The sequence below is a fragment of the Rhinolophus sinicus genome, chromosome 8 (genome assembly GCF_057876585.1).
Source record: "Rhinolophus sinicus isolate RSI-liver-muscle chromosome 8, RSI-T2T, whole genome shotgun sequence".
Classification (NCBI taxonomy): Eukaryota; Metazoa; Chordata; class Mammalia; order Chiroptera; family Rhinolophidae; genus Rhinolophus; species Rhinolophus sinicus.
The window spans coordinates 2,250,703-2,271,492 of record NC_142508.1 but is presented as its reverse complement, the minus strand read 5'-3'; the positions used below and the strand labels follow the sequence as shown (position 1 = coordinate 2,271,492).

The 20,790-nt window shown below is 51.5% G+C and overlaps 1 protein-coding gene across 6 annotated transcripts in view; it reads left to right on the top strand.

Annotated features, from left to right (window-relative positions):
• Positions 1–20,790, top strand: part of DPP6 (dipeptidyl peptidase like 6) — a 578,081-nt gene that overhangs the window by 283,970 nt on the left and 273,321 nt on the right. The window contains exon 1 of one of the 6 annotated variants that reach the window (XM_019742501.3): positions 16,641–17,055. The exons of the other annotated variants lie outside the window; for them this stretch is intronic. Coding sequence (XP_019598060.1) covers positions 16,999–17,055 — 57 coding nt within the window. The 5' untranslated portion in view covers positions 16,641–16,998. Of the gene's footprint in view, positions 1–16,640; positions 17,056–20,790 lie in introns of those variants that run through there. 6 annotated transcript variants of the gene reach the window in all.

Here is a 20,790-nt window from a genome sequence, read left to right as displayed (position 1 = left end):
TAGTTAATCAGCCATTAATTCAGCTTGCGTTTGGGTTTCCTCAGCGATGGTGATGAGTCGGTTCATTACCACCCCGATGGCAGCACGTTTGGAAGATAACAATTGCTCCAAGGAAAGTCGCTACCTGGACACCTTTCTGTGTCTTTTCATCTCCTTGTTCCAATGATGCATCATAACATCGATGGCTCACAGTGTGTCAAGCCCCCTGCTAAGCACATTGCAAACATTTTTTTTCCAATTACAGTCGACATTCAATATTACCTTAGTTATAGGTGTGCAGCCCAGTGGTCAGACGTGTATATCCCTTACGAGGTGATGCCCGATCAGTCGGTCCCCACCTGACACCATCCAGAGTCACTACAATATCATTGACTATGTTCCCTGTGCTGTGCCTTGCAGCAGAGCCACCCATGAGGTAAGGACAATTATCATCCCATTTTTATTGATGGGGAAACTGAGGCAGGTTAAGAGATTTGACTAAAGGTGCACAGCTGGTAAGTGGTAGACGTAGACTTATTAAATAGCAAGACTCGGGTTTTAAAAGCCAGGATTCCTATCTCTGAATAAGACGGCTGCCCCACACAGGACTGGCACATGGCTTCTCCCTGTGCTGTGACCTTTGCTTCTGTTCGTTGTATTCAGAACATTTCCGAGTCACACTTGGGTTGCTTCTCTTCATGCCGCAACTTGTCCATAGCCCCGAACAGGACGACCCAACCTCACACAGCCCTGTCCATTGTAAATTGACATAGCTGGTGACTGATTTTTTTGCCAAAAACAAATATAGCCACAAAGCCCAAAGATGTACCACCCCGACTACCTAAGAGAATGAACTAGAAGCCCTTAGGGTACCAGGCCAAGCGGCATTTCTGGGGCATTTTGCGTCTCAGTGTGAGATCTCTGGAGTAAGGATGGCATTCGTCGAGGACCTGCTTGGAAATGGGCCAAACAGATGGATTTTAGCACCAGAAGTTATGCATTCATATCAGTGGCCCCTTTTTATAGTCACACCACAGATTTCTATGCTTGCGCTCTCTCCAATGCAGCAGGAAAAGGCAAGAGCTCCCCCTCATTCTCAGGGTCAAGGACACGAAGACGGTGCAGTGAGGGGTTCGAGGTCAAACACTGGCTTGAGTCGGGGTCTCAGTGGCAGCATATCTGTGCCTCAGTTTCCTCACCTGTCCAAATTGGAGTTGCCCTGCCTAAGGGAGTTCTTGAGAGGATTCTGTGTCCTAATGAGTGACTTTGGGGGCCGTGCAAGGTCTGGCATGTTCTCACCAAGCATGTTACCTGCTTTCCCTCCGTATCCCGTTCTGTCTGTGGCCCTATCAGGTAGGCTCAGGACTATAGTTTGCGTCTGACAGTGGTACCTTTGCCAGACACTCTGTCCTCAGCTGAGCCCCCGAGTTACGGCACTTTCCTGGGAGCTGTGCTTGGGTATCCTGGCACAGGTGTGCCCAGTGGCCCGTGGAAAAGACTTTCTCAAACGCTACATCCATAGAGGTACAAAGTGGAGATGACGAAGGGCTGTGGGGGAGGAAATAGGACTTTTTGCTGAAAGGTTACAAAGTTTCTATTTGGGGTGATGAAAACATTTTGGGTACAGTTAGTGGTGATGGTTGCCTACGACTGTGGATACACTTTCTGCCACTGAATGACACCCTTAAAACTGGTTACAGTGGCAAACCTTACGATACATAAAATGTATATAACCACAATTCAAAAACACAGCTCTAGGAACTTTCTGGGAGGAAATGGTTTTAAACAGGGAGGCGATGGCAACCTATGGAATATTATAAATTAGGAGAAGGACGGTAAGTTCTTAGGTTCCCAGGAGAACGGGTCTGATGTCACAATGCAGAAGTGATCTCAGTATAATTTGAAGACTGCTTATTACTGCTGTGCCTTTATGAGATATGTGTGGAGTACTGAGCGTTTAGGATACAGAAAAGATAGAATCAGGAGTGGGTAACAATTTAACTTTGCAAGAAATCTGGTGTGTTTGTTACTCTGACAAATTGACGATAAGAAGGATGTGGGGACTCCTTCTGTAAACTTGTTTTCCTTACCTTCTCAGGAGCCATTTGTCATCTGTTTTTCCTTGTCACACAGAAATATTCCTCTAAGCAAATGTAGCTAATTTCTCAATATGGTTTTTGCCCTTGGTCAGCGTGCCGTGTAGTTCATAGTTTGCATGCTGTACATCGGAAAAGAATAGGTTGCATTTTCTAAAATCATGGCACCAAAAAGCGCACTTACATTTTACAGAATGGTCAGGAAGGTTCCCTGAGATGGGTGCAGGTTTGTGGAGAAATGAGGGACAGAGGACGTGATCACAGGTCCTGGTCCCAAGGCAGCTCGTCAGAAGACTTGGGCAACGCTGTCATCTCTGCATCTGGATGCAGCCATGCGCAAACGGTGTGTGACACTTGTTTGTCCCCAGGCTGCATGTCCAGGACAGACGCTGAGCCTGGGGGGCATGGGCCACGCAGGCTCCCGTGCCTCAGGCCACTGTGGAACATTCAGACTGGACAATACAGCAGAATGCTTGCTTAGGTCAAGGCAGCAGGGTATTTGTCCATTGGACGACCTTGCAAGGAGATGACTTTGGAAAGCGCTTTCCCCTCCAGACAGGAATTATTGAGAAGACCTGAACGTAAGGCCAGGCTCCCCCAGTAACTGAGAGCTAGGGGCCCGTTGACCTTGCAGACTTCACTGGGGCCCGGGAACTGTCCAGCCAGTGCCAGGGGAGCGGCTCTTCACGCCTGACCCTCCTCGCCCCGCCCCCAGGCCAACATCCCACTGTCCACACCCCCACCAGCTCCACTCCTGGCGTTTCTCGACTTTGGGGAAGTAAAACCCAGACAGTGTTTGTCTCTTGAGAAGGCTTAAGATTCCCACCAGCAAGACGGGTGTTACAGAACTGGAGACACTAACACTTAGGAGGAGAGATGTGTGCGGTGAGGGTCAGATCCCCTCGGTGGCAGCTTGTGAAACATGTAAAAGGACCACAGAGAGAAGGAGAACAGAGAAATCAAACTTTGCTGACTCTCAAGTGTGTCCCTTTTCAGCGCAGATGACCCTGTCTTTATAAAGGCAGGGGACGATTTCATCCAGCCTCGTGGCTGCGTTTCATTCCTTAGCTTTGGAGAAGTTCTACTCAGTGCGACAAGTACCCCAAGTTAACACTCGAAATCATCTGGTTCAGGGAAGTGTCGCGTGGTCATGCAGACGGACAGATGTCATTGGGCCTGTCCTCTGCTGTTTGACCTATTTTCTAAGAGTTCTGTCCTTAAGAAAAGGAAAAAGGAACACAGTCTGGAGCTTAAACAACAGACATGTGTTGCTCACAGCTCTGGAGGCTGGAAGTGCAAGGTCAAGGTGCCGGCCGACAGTGTCTGGTGAGAACCTGCTTCTTGGTTCATAGGCTGCCTTGTCGCCATGTCCTTACGTGGGGATGGAGCGAGGGGTCGCTGGGGGGCGGCCTTGAACAGGACACTAACCCCACTCTGAGGGCCCCACCCTCAGGACCTAATTCTCTCTCAAAGTCGCCTAATGCCGGCACACTGGAGTTAGATTTCAACATGTGAATTGGGGGCTGGGGGTGCAGACAATCCATCTGCAGCGCGCACTGGGTCTGCGTGTCCTGACGCCTCCTCTGGGCGTGTCCCACGAGCCCACGGACAAGGTTCCTCACACGAGCAGCCGAGGGAGCCCTCAGGTTGAAATGCAGGGACTGGGAGAAAGGACAATGCTTGGCAGAAGGACCAGATGGAGCGGATGCTGAAAAATAAATGAGGTGTGATCATTGCCATTCGTCCCCATCGTCACGAAATCACTTATTAATAAGCTCCCCCCGGGCACAGCAGCGCCAGGGGAAAGTACGAGAGAAAGGTGAAACTAAATGACGGTGGTTTCTAATGTGCCCAGTGCCTGGTTCTGGGCCCTCCGGAGACTCATTTGTGTTGATGTAGCTAAAGTGATTAAAGGCAATGGATCGAATCTCAACTGGTCAACGGGTCCGCTCAGTTCTGCCCTGACACACAACTTTAGTTTTTCTTTCTTCCCCACGCCGCCCATGCTCCTGCAGGCACTTCTCCCCGCTTGCTGGGACTACTCCAGAAACCTCCTAAACTGCTGTTTCTGTCCCCGTTCATTTTCCACACTCTGAAATGAGACCGTTCTAAGTGACAAATCTGCTTGTGACAGTTTAGTGCCGAAACATCTTCAGCTGTCTGCAGGGTAGAATTGGTACCTTTGGTGAACGAGAGCCTTCCTGCTCTGGGCTACCGCACCCACCGCCCGCAGGCTCAACCCCTGCCACCCCCTCAGAGAACCTTCTTCTGCATCCCCCACCCCTTAATTTATGCACAATGGCCCCGCCAGCCCTTTCTCCACAGACCACCTGGCCCCTACTCTTCCAATGGGACTTCTTACACAAGCCTTCGGAAACCACAGGCCCCTTGCGTTTCCTCTGTGCTCAAGGGCCTTAATGGTTGTCTGAAGATATCCTGTTGGCGAGTGGACACATTGGAGATGGGCAGATACTGAGGGTTGGGGCTCAGGCTGCTTGTGGAGCAGGCCCTGGGCTCAGCTTCTGAGGCTTCCCGGATGCGCTACGGGCTCGGAACGGTCTCAGAAAGGGAGAGAAATGCTGTGGAAGAAAAGAGAACACAGACCCAGCACAGGCAGTTTCTCTTGTGGCTGCTCACAGAGCGTAGGATGGTGGCTTTCTCGTATGCCCCGGGGAACCCTTCTCACGAAGGTTTTTAAAAGAATAATACCCTTACTAAGAGCTGTATGCACCGGTGTTTTCTGTTTCATTCTTCCCTCTCTGTTTATGCTGGTTGACACAAGAAGTGACGGAGTGAGTTCATCTCATAACGTAAATCTTGTGTTTTACTATCTTAGGGGGGTAGCTGCCCTCATTTGGTTGGTTTGGGGTTCACACCCAGTGGTCATCTTTTCTGGTTCTTGTGGGGGAGTGTGGGGGTGCCGCCTTTCCATTGAACACTCACATTGGAGATTTCGTCATTATTTGCTCGGCTGGGCTCTAATGCTCAAGGCCTATCACTTAGTTCTGGCTTCCAGCAAAGGAGACGCTTAGAAAAGACATAGTAAGGCACATAATTTATGCCTGTCTGAGGAATTGATGAAATCTATCCTCGTGTGTTTCATCTTTGACTTCTGTAATGTAAGAGGTGTTTTTCTCGTGCGTGGTCGTGGTTCTTCCTCCTTTGAAAAGGGGTCGTCCTCAGTGAGGGACTCGGTGGTTCTCAGGTGTTTTAAGCTGTGGAGCCCTTTGTTCCAGTGACACGCAACTCTAGGCAAGGAGACGCCGGGGAGGTGCCCTGGCTGGAGGCTAGAAGGGGGTGGGGTAGGGATGGAGCCAGAGCCCAAGTTTTAGGGAAGCCCCCCCACCCCGCCGTCTTGGCCGTGTGTAAGGTTTCCTGTGGCGCCACTTGAAAACATCTGGCATCTGTGCCTTTCCTACATTCCATCCCACATTTCCTTCCTCGGATCCTCGTCTGTGCTCCCAGAACACACGTACGTGTTTGCTGTTCTGTGTTCCCACCAATCAGTGACGCGTAGATTGAGACCACGCCGCCCCAGAAGGCGCCACGAGGAGCGCTGCGTGTAACGATTCTGTCTGCATTTCCTTGCTAATCGTGAGTTGCTGAAAATGGACATCCTGGTTCTGACCTCTCCCCATGCATCGCGGGGACAGAGAATCTTGATTTCAGCCCAGGAGACTTTCGAGTTTTCCACGAGTTTTCTCCCTGACACACCCGTTGTTGTCTGTGTGCTAAGAAGAAGACAGGCCCTTCAGGTGGTCTCCGCCGAGCAAGGACAAGTGCCGTTTATCGAGCCTCTCCCCTACGTATCCAGGTGACGTGGTTCACGTCACTTACTTCTGACAGCATTCAGCAAGCCTCCTTCTCGTGTGTTCATTTAACAGCTGAAACCTGCGCTCAGTGTGTGCGCAGAGCTGGCAAGGGGACAGACCTGGGATTTATTCTGACCTCGGACCCCACTCCTTTAACTGATATGCAGTAGCTCATGTTAGTGAGGCCCTGCCCTGGGAAAACCTACAAGGCAGCCAGGAAGCCGGGCAGGAAGTGGGCAGTGATGCTGTGATGTGACCAGGACACCACCCAAGCGTGGGACATAACTGGTGTGATGGGAGAACAGTGGGCCAGAGATCCAGCCTTCGGGGTAGGGGGAGGTGGCTTTCTATCTGGGTGTTGAAGGATGAGTAGGAGCTCGCCAAGTGGAAGAGGCTGGGATGGAGCTAGTGTGTTGGTGGACGTCGAGGTCTCTGGCTCTCCTGAGTGAATGCACTTGCTTTGGCAATGCCTTCCAAGAGAAAACACCGTGTCTTAGGTTGCCATTGTTTTATACGTGTCTCTAACTTCAAGTGGCCCATTTGGATGTCATTGATGTCGTCCTTGACACTCAGCCCCAAAGCCATCCCAGATGTGTTTTTGCAAAGCTGGACAATAGGGGTGTCACTGACTAATCCTTCTCTGGGAATTTTCTGCAGGGATCTGCTTATTCGTTTACTTGGTGTTGAAAATGGAGCGTGAGACCTTAGAAGTTTGGGGGACCTGTCCCATAAGACATGTTCTCCTCTACGGGTATGAAACGCTTCCTGACCCCTGCCTTCCTGCTAAACAGCCACACCTAGGCCAGGTGGGGAGGAGAGCAGAGGTTGAGGGTGTGAAAGCCCACACCCACGCCAGGAGGATCACCCAGGGGGCCCTACCCAGGATTGCCTTTCTGAACACATTCTGGAGACAATGTGACAGTGAAATTCCCAAGTCCCCGCTCCCCATGCCTGTGTAACACAAACGTGAGAGTCACTTCCACAGCTGGCACCAAACAAGGGCCGTGTAAACAGCCCCAGAAATGTCAATTGGGGCTGTTAGAACCATAACCAAGACGTCTTCAGAGCTGCTGTTGCCAAGGTCATCCTGGTGGCATGAGAGGCCCGAGGAGGAGAGGGGTGTACCCGGCCGTGACCAGCTGTGACCAGCCAGCTCGTGCGGCCCACCTGCCTGGGCGCCAGTGTACCCTTGCTCTGCGGCCCTGTTTACAGGTGCGGGGTGGGTCAGGGGAGACAAAAAGGCAAAGCATTTCGAATGGAATTAAACTACTTTGGGATGAAACGCAAAAATCTGAAAACGGGGTTTTCCGAACGTCACACTGTTAGCATTACTTTTGGTCCCTGTCACAGCTGAAGTGAATCTGCTGTCTGAAAACGGGGGTGTGAACATAAGTGTGAGTTGGTTCAAAGGTCTTTTCTCAATAATAGAAATTTTCAGAAATTTGATTATTGACATTGGGAAATCTACCCAGACTGACAAAATGGAATTTTCCAGCTGGAGGCTGATTTAGGGGACGCCTAACTTAGACAGCGTGGTTCTCCTACACACAGAGCGGAGGAGGGGGCGGCTGGGATGTGGATTCACGCCCAAGCCCCGCAGTCAAACCACCGTCTGTGCAAATGGCCTGTTCTAAGGCCCAGGTTCCTGATCTGTAAGTAAAGCATCAGAGCTGTTGCTTCCCAGGCTTGTTGTCAGGGTTAATGTCAGTGAACAGCTGCTGGGGGCTCTGATGCCTATTGCGTTGACTTCCTCCCCGCTTACTTACGGGGCAGGAAATGAGGTTTACAGAGGTGGAGTCCGTAGCATATTAATCCTCAGCGGCCCCGGCAGCGCCCCCTTCCTTCTTCCCTGAGTCCCTTTTTCTCCACACTCCCTCCTTCCTGCTCCTCCTCCTGCTCTTCCTTTTTCGTTATTCAGCTCATAATCTACTCCCCTTTCCCTCCCATCACCAGCAAACACTACATTATGTTTGATGGGGACCTCTTTGTTTGTCTATATTTTTGCAAAACACACATTTTGCAGGAATGTGTTTTATTTGTTGAAAGGTCCGAGTTTATGTAGCTAGAGGTAGATGTGTTTTGTGTACGTGTACTTATGTAAATGTGTATTTACATGCCTCTGTAGTTATGTATGCGTGTGCAAATAAGTGTTGATAGTTCTTCCTTTTTGCCCTGACACTGTTTAGGACCCGTCCATGCTGCTCCGAGTGCACAGTTGTTAATTAACATTGCTTGGGGCCCGTCCTACATAGCCCCGCCCACCCGCACAGCCCCGCCCACCCGCACAGCCCCGCCCACCCGCACAGCCCCGCCCACCCGCACAGCCCCGCCCACCCGCACAGCCCCGCCCCCAGGATGCCCCGCCCCCCGTCTCCTCCTACGTTTCTCCTTGTATTTCCTAAGGCAGGACCAAAAGGCGTTTATTTGTTACTACAAGTTTGCCTCCCCTGTGAGGCCGCGAGAGCAGACTTCCCGACTTACATGCAGCTGGACGCCTGGCTCAGGCCAAACACCCGGTGGCCGTGGCCCCCAGGACGAGTGGTCAGAAGTACCTTATCTCCTAATGGTTTGTGATCAGCAAGGGAACCATCTTTTAGGGAAAGAAAAGATGAAAATATTCAAGTGTGACTTGTCACCGAATTCCTTTGGATACACCACCTTTTCCGTTTATCCAAACAAATGCTTTTGATCTCTTCCTCTGAGGGAGGGAGGTCGGCATTTGGCAAAGCGCTTGAATGCTTCCAGGAGTCTCAGATCCTCAGGCGACCCTGCCTCCAGGAACCCTTGTGACATTTACAGAGGAGGCTGTCAGGACGTACACACTGGAGGGCACACTCAGGCCCGGCCTCAGTTTACCGTGCAAGAAATGAGACGTACTCGGCAAGCAGCATGAGAGGCGAACGGTCGAAACGAGCACAGATATTCCTGCGAGTTACGTCTGCCAGGCTGAGTAGTCTTTTCAGTTAGTATTAATATTGTGTTAGTATTTTTTCCTATTATCTTGCCTTTTGGGGCGTAGGGCAGAGAGTCTGCCTGGATACTGGAGATTGTTCTCTGTTGAACTGGTGATGCTGAGTGAGTCAGCACATATAGGATGACATGTCACAGAGTCCCTTGAGACCAGGGGTCTGCAACCTCCTGCAAAAAGCTAGACAGTAAATATTTTATACTTTCCAGGCCACGTGGCTTCGTCACAAGTGTCAACTCTGCCGTTGTAGTACAGAGCAGCCATTGAACAATACATGAGTGGGCACAGCTGTGTTCCAGTAAAACTTTATTTAAAAAAACAGGAAGCGGATTAGTACTGGCCTGTGGACCCTGATTTCAATGCTCACTTGTTTGCTCCATCTAGAACTTGACGTAGTTTAACAGATCTAAAGATAGTTGACTTGCTAAGTCAAAAATAGTACTAAAGCATTGTAGGTTTATAGCGTAAAAATGAAATGGCTTACAACAACGTAAACGTTGAAAGGGAAGAACTGGGATTGTACTGTTGAAGGTCCTTACACGACAGATGAAGAAGGATAATATTACACGGAGGTAGGCCATGTAAATTAAATATGCATAATTTTTAAAATAGTATGTCTAATAAGACAGATCAGCTACCGTTCCTTCCTAATTTAATCAGCTGTGACCTTAGGGGGACCCCCTTCACACAGCTGTTAGGAGTGACGCACAGAAGGGGAATTTGTACCTTATTACTTGGCATTCAGCGTGGGTGTGCGTGCCATGCCCAAAAACCTAAAAGAACAGGGACTCACAGAAAACAGAACTTCAGTTATTTTTGCTGTGTGTAAAATTGGCAGGTGAACAGCCGGGATGCTATGGCAGCCCCCACAGGACACTCAGGCATGGACGCTCCCTCTGTTTCTCCCAGGAAGGGTCGTGGTCTCATGGTGCAAGACTGCAGCAAGCATTCCAGGTAGAGAGATGGGGAAAGAGAGGGAGGAGGAGAGGAAACTAAGGACATTCATCCTGACTGACAGACCCTGCTGCCAGTCACTTCTGCATGTAGCTGGGCCGTGGTACCCAGTTTTCGGTCAGATCAGATGTTGCTATGGCGGTTTCATGTGTGTGGGTGTGCACGTGTGTGCGTGTGCACGTGTGTGCGTGGGATTAACAGTTAAATCAGCAGAGTGTGACTAAAACATCATCCCCCACAATGTAGGTGGGCCTCACCTAATCAGTTGAAGGCTATAGGTGAAAAAAGGGAGATCTCCACCTAGGAAGAGGGCGTTCTGCCTCCAGATGGCCTTTGAACTTGACTTGCAGTATTAACTGTTCCCTGTGTTTCTGGCCTGCAAATTCCTTCCAACCCCTACAGTCAAGTGAGCCAATACCTTAATCAATCAATCTCTCTCTCTCTCTCTCTGTTTTTGAATCCTAACCTGACTCTCCAGGGACTGTTTACTGGCTGCCCATATTCTTTTCTATTTTCAGGGAATTGTAAGTTAGAGATAGCTTCTCTTGCAGAGGGTTAATGCTACAAAATGGAAAACCTTCATGGATCCTACTCTAAAGACATTCTGACCTGTACCTCACAGCAACACGGCAGCCAGCGTGCCTCTTTCATGTAGGTGGTTTTGTTGTCTGCATATAGTAAGTGCTTGGGAAAGATGCTGAGGGAAGGATTCTTGAAGCAAAACTGTTTTGGAAATCAGAGGAGTGAGCAGTTGCGTTTGGCTGCAGAGGGATCCAGGCCCGCGTGTCTACAAACAAGCCTAATTAGCTGAGCCTGCGCCAGCTGCCCTGGTCAGACATACCTGGAGGGGAGAGAGGACCGTGGCTCCATCAGCGTGGCCACGTGAGCCAGCCTCTATCCAGGAGAACCTGCAAACACCTGAAGTGTCTCAGACATTTTTAATGGAACTGGGCAACTGTGCCAGTGAGAATGGGGGTGAATAACATGGCAAGACAAGCAGCTGGTAGCGTCCTCCTTGGCAGGCAGGCCTGCCCCAGGCTCTGCCAGGCTCCAGCTGCCTGGGCCCCCCACAGGCGCAGTGAAGAGATGTTTGGCCGAGAATCGGGCACCAGCTCACCCCTCGCTCGGGGTGCTGCGACTTCAGACATTCCCCCTGCAGAGAAGGTCCGTCCCCTGGCAGCTGCTTCCCTCCCTGCACCCCTGGCAGCAGGAGCATCACCTGGGAAAGGCTGACAGGCGTTGAAACAGGATCATGTGGGCTGGATCCTTGCTAGACGCAAAGGGGGCTCTCGCCCAGAGGAGAAGCCTTAGCAAGACCGTCCGGCTGCCTGCTGCTCGGCAGAGGCCTGGGTGTCAGGAGCCATGCTGGTCCGGAGAGTTTAGGAAAGACTGTCCTGTGCCAAGTGTCTGAAGAGACCTGGGAAGTGTGTATGTGTGTGTGCGTGTGCATGTGTGTGCGTGTGTGTGCACGTGTGTGTGCGTGTGTGCACGTGTGTGTGCATGTGCGTGTGTGCATGTGCACGTGTGTGCGTGCACGTGTGTGTGTGCACATGTGTGTGTGCGCGTGTGTGTGATGCAAACATGCGGATGAGCAGCGCTGGATCTAAAAGCCCGGACTCCTGCCTCCGTGACTCTGGACGTGCTTCTCAATCATTTCTATCTCAATTTCCTCATCATAGTAAGTGTTACGGGCTGAATTGTGCCCTCCCCCCAAATTCCTATGTTGAAGTCCTAACCCGCCAGTACCTCAGAGGTGACTGCATTTGGAGAAAGCACCTTTAAAGAGGTGATTAGTAGTAGACATTTCTCCCAAGAAGACACACAGATGGCCAAACGGGCATCTGAAAAGATGCTCAACATCACTAATCATCAGGGAAATGCAAATCAGCACCACAGTGAGATCCCACCTCACATCTGTCAGAGTGACATCATCAATAAATCAACAAACAAATTTTGGCAAGGATGTGGAGAAAAGGGAACCCTCATGCCCTGTTGGTGGGAATGTAAATTAGGGCAGCCACCATGGAAAACAGAGTGGAGGTTCCTCAGAAAATTAAAACTGGAACTACCTTATGACCCAGCAATTCCACTCCTGAGTATTTACCTGAAGAAATCCAAAACACTGATTCAGAAAGATATCTGCTCCCTTATGTTCACTGTAGCACTATTTACAATAGCCAAGATGTGGCAGCCACCGAGCTTTCCATCAGGAGATGAATCGATGAAGATGGGTACATACATACACATGGAATATTAGTCAACAATAAAAAGAATGAAATCTTGCCATTTGTGAAAACATGGATAGATCGAGAGGGTATTATGCTAAGTGAAATAAGTCAGACAGAGAAAGACAAATACCATACGACCCCATTTATATGACTATGTGGAATCAAAAAAGAAAACAAATGAATAAACAAAGCAAAACAGAAACAGACCCATAGATAGGGAACAAGCTGATGGTTGCCAAAGGGGAGAGAGGTGGGGAGGTAGATAAAAATTAATAAGAAGAAAAGGAAATTTTGGGGGGAAAAAAGAGAGAAAGAGAGACAGGAAGAGAGAGAGAGAGAAGAAAAATAAGCAAGTTGTCTTGAACAGGCGATAGTTACTGAATAATATTTGTAGTATGTGGAAATTATGTGCCCTTCCATTTTCTTTAAAAGTGATTCACTCCAGGTAAATAAAAAGTAAAAAAATAAATAGGTGACTAAGGTCAAATGAAGTCATGCAGGTGAGGCCCTGATCCAGTCTGACTGGTGTCCTTATATGAAGAGGAGATTAGGATAGACACACAGAGAGGGACGGCCATGTGAGGACCCGGGGAGAAGACCCCCAAGGACAGAGGCCTCAGAAGGAACCAACACCTTCATCTTGGATTTCTAGGCCCCGGAACTGTAAGAAAGTCAATTTCTATTGTGTAGGTCACCAAGTCTGTGCTACTTTGTTGTGGCTGTAGCAAATTAACGCAACATGTATCTAAGAGATTTTAAAGGGTGAAGATACTATGTATAACATGTCGCCCTGGAGCACAGAGACCAGTTAAATATTTCCACCGGTCTCTCCAGGCCTCTCAAGGCTGCACTAGGGTGGTCCCCACCTGAGCTGCCCACGAGAATTAAGTTCTGGTTTGACTGCTTACTGGCTGGGTAACCATGGGTTTCCTATTTAAATTCTCTAAATACCAATTTCCTTTTGCGAAATGGGGGACATCCCAGAGCCTGCGTCACAGAGGTGTTGGGGGTTGGGTGGCCTTTGTCATTGTCATCATTATGGAGGCAGAAGAGCACTGACTTTCTCCCTTTGTTAGGTATGTCTGGTGTCCATTAAATTCCCATTGAGAAAGGTGTGGGGAAGGGGTGTAGACACACATTTTGGCTACACTGCTACCCCTACTGGACTCATCTTAACTCTCCTCTGGGCTGTATTCCTGCAATCTATACTTATTGAAAACCAGAGTGTTTATATGCTGCTTTCCAGAAATGTATCTATAAATTCCTTTTATTTTTGGTCTGCCCAGCGGTGGGGGGCAGCTCTATCCTTGCCGGTGGGTAACCTTGTCTCTGACCCATGAGTCTTAGCTGATGTCTGATAACACACCGGAGAGTTCACTTATAGTCTCTCCCTGGAGATGGGTCCCTCCGTCTCCATAGTAACACTCACATACTTTTAGCGTGAAGGATAAACTTGAGGTGTCTGTCCTCTGGAGGGCTACTGATTCATTTTAAAATATGTATTAAGGGCAGCCTTTCTCTCACTCAACCGACCCTCTTAACAGATTTTTAAGTGAACAGTGTGGTATTGTAAATGAGAAGCACGATGTTGCAGAGTTCTAGAACTTTTCATCTTGCATAATGGAAACTGTACACCAATTTCCCCTCCCTCAGCCCCTGGCAGCCACATGGTCCTCTCTTCCAGGAGTTGGACGAGAGCAGATTCCTCCCAGAAGTGGAATCCTGCCGTATTTGTCCTGAGACTGGCTTAGCTCCCAGCGAGTGACCTACTCCAGGCTCATCTTTGTCATCGCCTTTCACAGGAAGTCCTGCCCTTTCTTTCTAAAAGGAGTCAACTGTCAAGTATGCAGAAAAGTTGGCCTCTGGGGCCCCAGGGCCAGAAAACGCCAGAATCTTGCAAGGATGTGTAAAGTCTGCCTTACATCCGTATTCATTTTAGATGTAAAATAATGTTCAAGGTCTTTACCATGAAGAAGTAAGACAGACAGAAATGCCCCAGGGGGTTTCCTGTTGTCACCACCACACACATCTGATCCCCCAACGGGTACCAGGAACTCAGTTTAGAAACAGTGGCGAGGGGGTGGGTCCCGGCTCCCTTTATGTCCCCCTCCCCCACCCTCGTCCGTCCCTGTTCTGGGTGGTGGTCCCGGCCCCGTGGGTTCGCAGGGGATCTTTTCAGAGATGTTAACAGATGGTGGTTTAAAGTGTGACCCACCTCAGGGGTTTCAGCTCTGAGGACAGGCCAGTTCTGAGATGCTCAGGAATGAGACCGAAACCGTGAAAGGACATTTGGCTGCTGATCACACCCGTCACCAGGGTCCCCCCGGGGCTGCTGTGCTCCAGGTGTGTGAGGGGAGAGTAGCCACCCACCTCACTGCCCAGGCCTCCGTCCGAGTCTCTGCCTCCGCAGCAGGTTTGTTTGGGGAATCAGTGGCTTCCGTTTTCACTGAGGAGCTAGAACTGTACAAGGACTCCCCTGAGAGCGTGCTGGCACACTCCCGTCAGCCAACACTGGTAATAACTCATGTTTAGACACTCTGGGAGCGGAGTCACAAAGATGAATTACACAGGGATGCACACGCCCGGGGTTCCCGCCCTGGAACCCTCCCATTCTGCAGGGGGTCGAGACAAAAGGCCTACATTATACACACCACAGCCTTCCTGTGGGAAGGGTCTCCCATGGGGTGCTCCCTTCTTGGACCCAGGGCCAAACCATGCAGCACCCACCCGCCTATGCTGACCTTCTGGAATCTGTGCCAAGGAAATACTTAGACCAGAATGTAGTTCAGGCTGTGCAGAGGTGACCAGGCAGCTCACCAGCCAGCCCTAAAAGACACAGCGCCTGATTTTGCCGGTTTGTGTGTGTTTTGTAAAATAACAGGCCAGGGGGCTTTGGGAAGTAGCTGAGCAGGGAAGGGAAGGCTTCTCTTAAACAGCTTTCCGATGGAGACCTGTCTCCTTTGCCTTCTGTCTGCAAGGAGCTACCTGGGCTTCCCAGAGGAGCCAGGCAAGGACATCCAATGCATCTGGAAGGGCTTTCTCCCGGAGAGTGTTTGTTGGTGCTGTGTGGGGGCCGCTGCGCTCTCCCAGGCCAGCAAGTGCCCCAGCTGAAGCCCGTCTGGGGGCGGCAGAGGGTCAAGGCCGGGGAGAGTTGGAGGAGAGGAACAGAGGGCGCCTCATACCCCCAGGGGCAGGCGGAAGGCCTCTGGCACAGGTCCGTCCGCTTTTCTGCAAAGCCACCTGCAAACTGTCAGCTAGTGGACCTCTACTCAGGGCTCCCCACATGGTATTTCTCTTCTGTTGGCCACCTTGGTCGCCCAGGGGTAGGAGCCTGGGAGGGACAGGACCCCCCCCCCCCCCCCCAATGACAAGGCAGCAAAGACCAGAGGCAGGGAGAGCGGGACTGCCACCTCTGTCCCTGCTTCTCCTTGAGCTCCAGACTCAGCAGGGAGCCCTTCCCTTCCTGTAAGGTCACCCCACAGGCTTTTTAAATTTTCTTTTAACTAAGAGACACCCTTGAGGTTCTGACTGATTTTACAAGAGAAACAAGAGATTCTTGGAGTTAAAACTGAAACATAAGTTTTCTGAATTTTAAGGACCATAAAGGCCAAGATTTCCATCCACAACTCGCATTTGCACAACTCACGCGGCACACAGAAAAGATGTCATTTTCGGTGCCTACAGATCACCTGTCTTCTCAAATGTGCCGGGCACTTGGCAGAAGGGAAAACAAAGAAGATCCTTCTGTGGCTCCGTCGTGCCCCCCGCCCAGGTGTGACCTGCCAGGCAGCGTTGCTGAGGGGCGCAGTCTCGGCCATCTGCACCGGGCGCGAGGGCGGCGACAACTTCCCAGGGATATGGACCGCCACCCCCTCCGGGTCCCTGCCCGGTTCCCTCCACCGTCCCTGGCGCCCTCTCCCCAGCTTCCTTCCCACGTATCTTCTCCCCAGCCTCCTTTCCCACGGCGCGCCCACTCCTTCCAGGCGCCCCTCCCCGGCCCTCCCCAGCCCGTGTCACCTACCTAGTCTGTACCCCGAGTCCCCTCCTTAGCCTCCCCCCTTCGCGCCCCCTCCCCAGCCCCGCCCCCGGCGCCCCCTCCCCAGCCCCGCCCCCGGCGCCCCCTCCCCAGCCCCGCCCCCGGCGCCCCCTCCCCAGCCCCGCCCCCGGCGCCCCCTCCCCAGCCCCGCCCCCGGCGCCCCCCCCAGCCCCGCCCCCGGCGCCCCCCAGCCCCGCCCCCGGCGCCCCCGCCCCAGCCCCGCCCCCGGCACCCCCTCCCCGGCCCCGCCCCCGGCGCCCCCGCCCCAGCCCCGCCCCCGGCGCCCCCGCCCCAGCCCCGCCCCCGGCGCCCCCTCCCCAGCCCCGCCCCCGGCGCCCCCGCCCCAGCCCCGCCCCCGGCGCCCCCGCCCCAGCCCCGCCCCCGGCGCCCCCTCCCCGGCCCCGCCCCCGGCGCCCCCTCCCCAGCCCCGCCCCCGGCGCCCCCGCCCCAGCCCCGCCCCCGGCGCCCCGCCCCAGCCCCGCCCCCGGCGCCCCAGCCCCGCCCCCGGCGCCCCCTCCCCAGCCCCGCCGGGCCGCAGGAGCATGCGCCGTGCGCGGGTAGGCGGGCGGGAGCGGCGCGCAGCGCTCGGGTCCCCTTCCTGCACGGCGCCGCCAGTTGCCGGTTGCTAAGCAGTCACCGTGGTTTCTGTGGCGATTGCAGAGGCTGCTGCTAATTGGAGAGGCCCCTCTAAGCCGTAGCATCTGCCCTCTTCGGATCCGCTCTGCTCTCGGCGCTGAAAGGGGAAACTGCGCTGGTGCACCCACCCTCCCTCTCCCATCCTCCCCAAATAGCCGTGCGGGGTCGGAAGTATGGACTGAACCCCGTCGAGCCCGCCGGTTGCACGGGGGGGGTTGCACGGGGGGGCTCCACGCTGACCGTCAGGCCGCGCCTGCCCCGCGCCGGCGAGCGCCCCAGCCCGGAGACCATGACCACCGCCAGGGAGCCCAACGCTCCGGGGAAATCCGCGCAGCAGCAGGAACAGGTAACGCTGCGCCGTGTGTGCGGTGAGCGGTGTTTCTCGGCCGGTTGTGTTGGTGAGGACCGCGGCCCCCTGAGCCGCAGAGCAGGGCTGTGGAATAAGGTGCTGAGTGGCTGCCGCAGGGGTCTGCCTTCCCCCTCCCTCCCCACTTCTATTTTTAAAAGATCCCCTGGTCTGTCATTCGCGCGGCCCCGGGAGCATCTGCTGAGGTCAACTTGGTGGGAAGGGACCTTCCGACAAAGGCCTGTCTGGGCAGAGCTGCCTGAGGGAGCATGTGTCAGCTGTGAAGGTTTCCACTACTTGCTGGGCTTTTCTTCTGGGGGGTGGGATGGAGGAGGTGGGCAGCGCCCCCTCAAAATTCAGCTTATTGTGACCCTCCATCCGGTAGGACTTTGCTCCGGTTCAAACATAAGTCACAAGCAGATGTATGTGCTATGTTTAAAGGACTTTTCTCTTCCCAGCTGTGTCCCTTTCCTCCTTTTCTCCTTAAGTGATTCTGAAGGAATGACAGACAGCTGCTGCTTCTCCTGGGCAGGCTCTCCCTGTGAGAAAAGCTGAGGACGCAGAGTCAGGGTCCACTGGGGCCCCGGCTGAGAGGTGGCAGGTCTTAAAGGGCTGGCGAGGGTGCCAGGACTGCCCCTGGGGTGCCCACAGGGCCCAGGGCGGCCAGCCGCTCACCCTGCAGGGAACAGGCCCACCACCGGCAGCGTCTCCGGCAAGCTGGGTTTTACCACTCGTGCAGATATCGAACTTCCATTCTCAGAAGATCTGGAGGGTGCTTATCTTTTAATCACTGCTTAGTTCTCCTCAGGCAGATCATTAAAATAGCCCCTGGGAGACCCCAGCAGATTCACAAAGCAGTTTGCTCAAGCTTGGTAAATCAACAGCATCCGCTGATTTCTGTGTTTATGTTAGGCCTGTGCTTGCTAGGACTGGGGCCAAGAAAGGAGACCCCTCTAGAGCTCAGGAAAGCAAAGAGCCTCTTTGGGGACATTGTGTGACAATCCCATCATCAACTATTCAGAGACCGTGTGAAGGGAACTTAGGATCTGTATGTAGGGCCAGCTGTGTTTTTTTGGGTTGTTTCCTCAAAGCCCATTTTCGATTTAAAAAAGAGAGACCATCTTATTCGTAGCATCACCCCCATCATCAGCTGGAGAACTTAAATGCAATTTGATTTCTTCTGGGAAGAAGATTTTGTAAATGCAGAAGTCTAAGAATTCTCATATTCAGGGGCAGAGGTTGTGTGAGAGCTGATGGTCCCTGTAGCGTGAACGCTGGGCCTGCCAGTAAGCAGAATACCAGGCCTCCTCCTTTAAAAAAAATTCTACACGATTGTTCCCTAAAGAAACATGTCCACCCTGAATTAGCATTCTGTGACCAACAGGGCCTCCTTTCAGGACTGTTCCGCTCCCTAACTAGCTGTGACATAAACGTGCCCTGAGCTTACAGGCTCCCCCAGCAAGGACTCGTAGCATTTCTGACCACGGGACAGAGGGAATAATTAGGGAGCGAACACATTGCCATTCACAGGTCCAAACCCAAGGGCGGGCACTGAGACGCCCCGTCTGTGTTACATAAACGAAGGTCCATGGCTCCTGCAGGTTGGCTGTCATTTTCCCGATACCTCCACCTGCCAGGAGAGTGGAGATAATTCGGTGTGAGGTTTTGGAGGATGCGTGAGCTCTTGTTTGACTTAATGCCTGTTGGTCATTGGAAACACCTCATACACGCACCTGCTTTGATCATGGAAGATCTTACAGCTGGTGTGTGATGGCGGAGGTGGCTATGGGTCCAGAGAGCAGGTGGGACGTCCATTCTCAGAGCGGCGTCTTCTTGACACTGAGAAATGCACAGAGCCCGCCCTGCGAAGTTCAACTAATAGAGGGTCCACACAGGAGTCAAGTACCGTGTTTCCCCAAAAATAAGACCTACCCAGACCATCAGCTCTAATACATCATTTGGAGCAAAAATTAATATAAGACCCGGTCTAATTTAATATAAGCACGGGTCATATAATATAATATAATGTAATATAATATAATATAATGTAATACAATGTAATACAATATAATACAATATAATATAATATAATACCAGGTCTTATATAATATATAATACCGGGTCTTATATTAATTTTTGCTCCAAAAGACGCATTAGAGCTGCTGGCCCGGCTCGGTCTTATTTTCAGTAAGAAGCAAAGCCAGGTGGAGCACAGAGGTCTCACCTCTCAAACAAACACCCCGTACGAGACTTGAGTTCAAATCTTAACAAACTGCTCAAAACACAGAGAGGTCAGTAAAACACCTATTTCATGAAGACGGTCTCTTGTTCTTTCATTATCAATTTTTTAAAAAGGCATTTGAACTATTTATGTGCTCAGACCGCAGAGCTCTTAATGGGTTCTCAGGTTCCCTGTCTGGTCCATCCTTTGGCTCTGAAGCCAATGGGATGACAGACACGCCTCCTGAGACCGCATTGGCCCACCCCTGGGTTCACCGCACGCCCCGTTAAGCCTAGTAGGTGACGTAGAAAAAGCTGAGGCTGATTTGGTTTACATTTAGTGTATTCTCACAAACACACTAAATCCTTTCTGAGCCAAATAAGGGATTTTCCCTTTAACATAAATAAAAGCACAGATTTGTTTTAAAATCTGCTGTCCTTATTCCAAGTGACTTAACACTGGAAAGCAGTGACCGGTGATACTGTTGAGTAGTCGTAGACTAGGTCTGCACACTCCCAATGAATCGTGACACATTTTGGCTCCAATATTGAGCAGCGGTCAGTTTTTAGTGGCAGATTGTGTGTGTGTGTGTACACACACAGGGCCTCATGCATCACAAAATCAGGGTGGAAAGGGCCTGACATTTGCACCCCAGGGCCCCCCCCCCTTGGGCGCAGGAAACTCACAAATAAATGAGAACATGACTTTCCGTAAAAGATCTTCAGAAAGCCTCTTTTCGTGTGGAGATATTCTGTGTTTTATTGATTAACTTGGATCTTTGGTTCTACATTAAGTTCAGTCACCTCTGTAACTTCTTTAGCCCTGAAAACTGGCTGGTCTGCTACCCTTCGCGTATGTCACAGTTATTTTTGTATTGCATCTTGGTTTTCTTTCAGTGGCACAATTCCTAGTATATAGCCCTTACGCATCTATTCTGTTAAATTATGTGCCCCAGGACCTCGTGTTGGCTGATATGTTACATTATTTATCTGACCCTTTGTAATAATGAGGCTGGTAGAGAAGCGTTTTCTGAAGTGAGTGGAATTGAATAAACGCACATTCTGTAAAGTGGACATTCAGATGCCTGGGGCCTGGAATTCTGAGCAAGGACAGCCCTTCCCAAGCACACATCGGCGCGCCTTCTGACATTCTTTGTCCAGTGTCCTTTGCATGAGATCCTGTTGCTTCTTTCAGTAGTAAAATTAGATACTGAAACAGAGGGCCCAGCTTTGACCGTTGTAAGAGTTGAATGTTTTATGTAACTTGTTATAGGAAAAGGCAGTAGGAGGCGTCTGCAGCGAAGGTGAATGTATTGTTAAAAAAAAGAAGTGGAAAGTAACCCAGAAAAACAAGATTCAGTGTTAGGACTTCTTTTATGAGTCTCCCAATAAGGGAAGTGGTCCTTTCACGATTCCAAAAGTGGCCACGGGTGCAGTCATTGCGTGACTGTAAATTAAATTCTATGATCTAAGTTAGCTGCGACCCTCGGGACAAAAAGGAAACTTGGAGGAAAT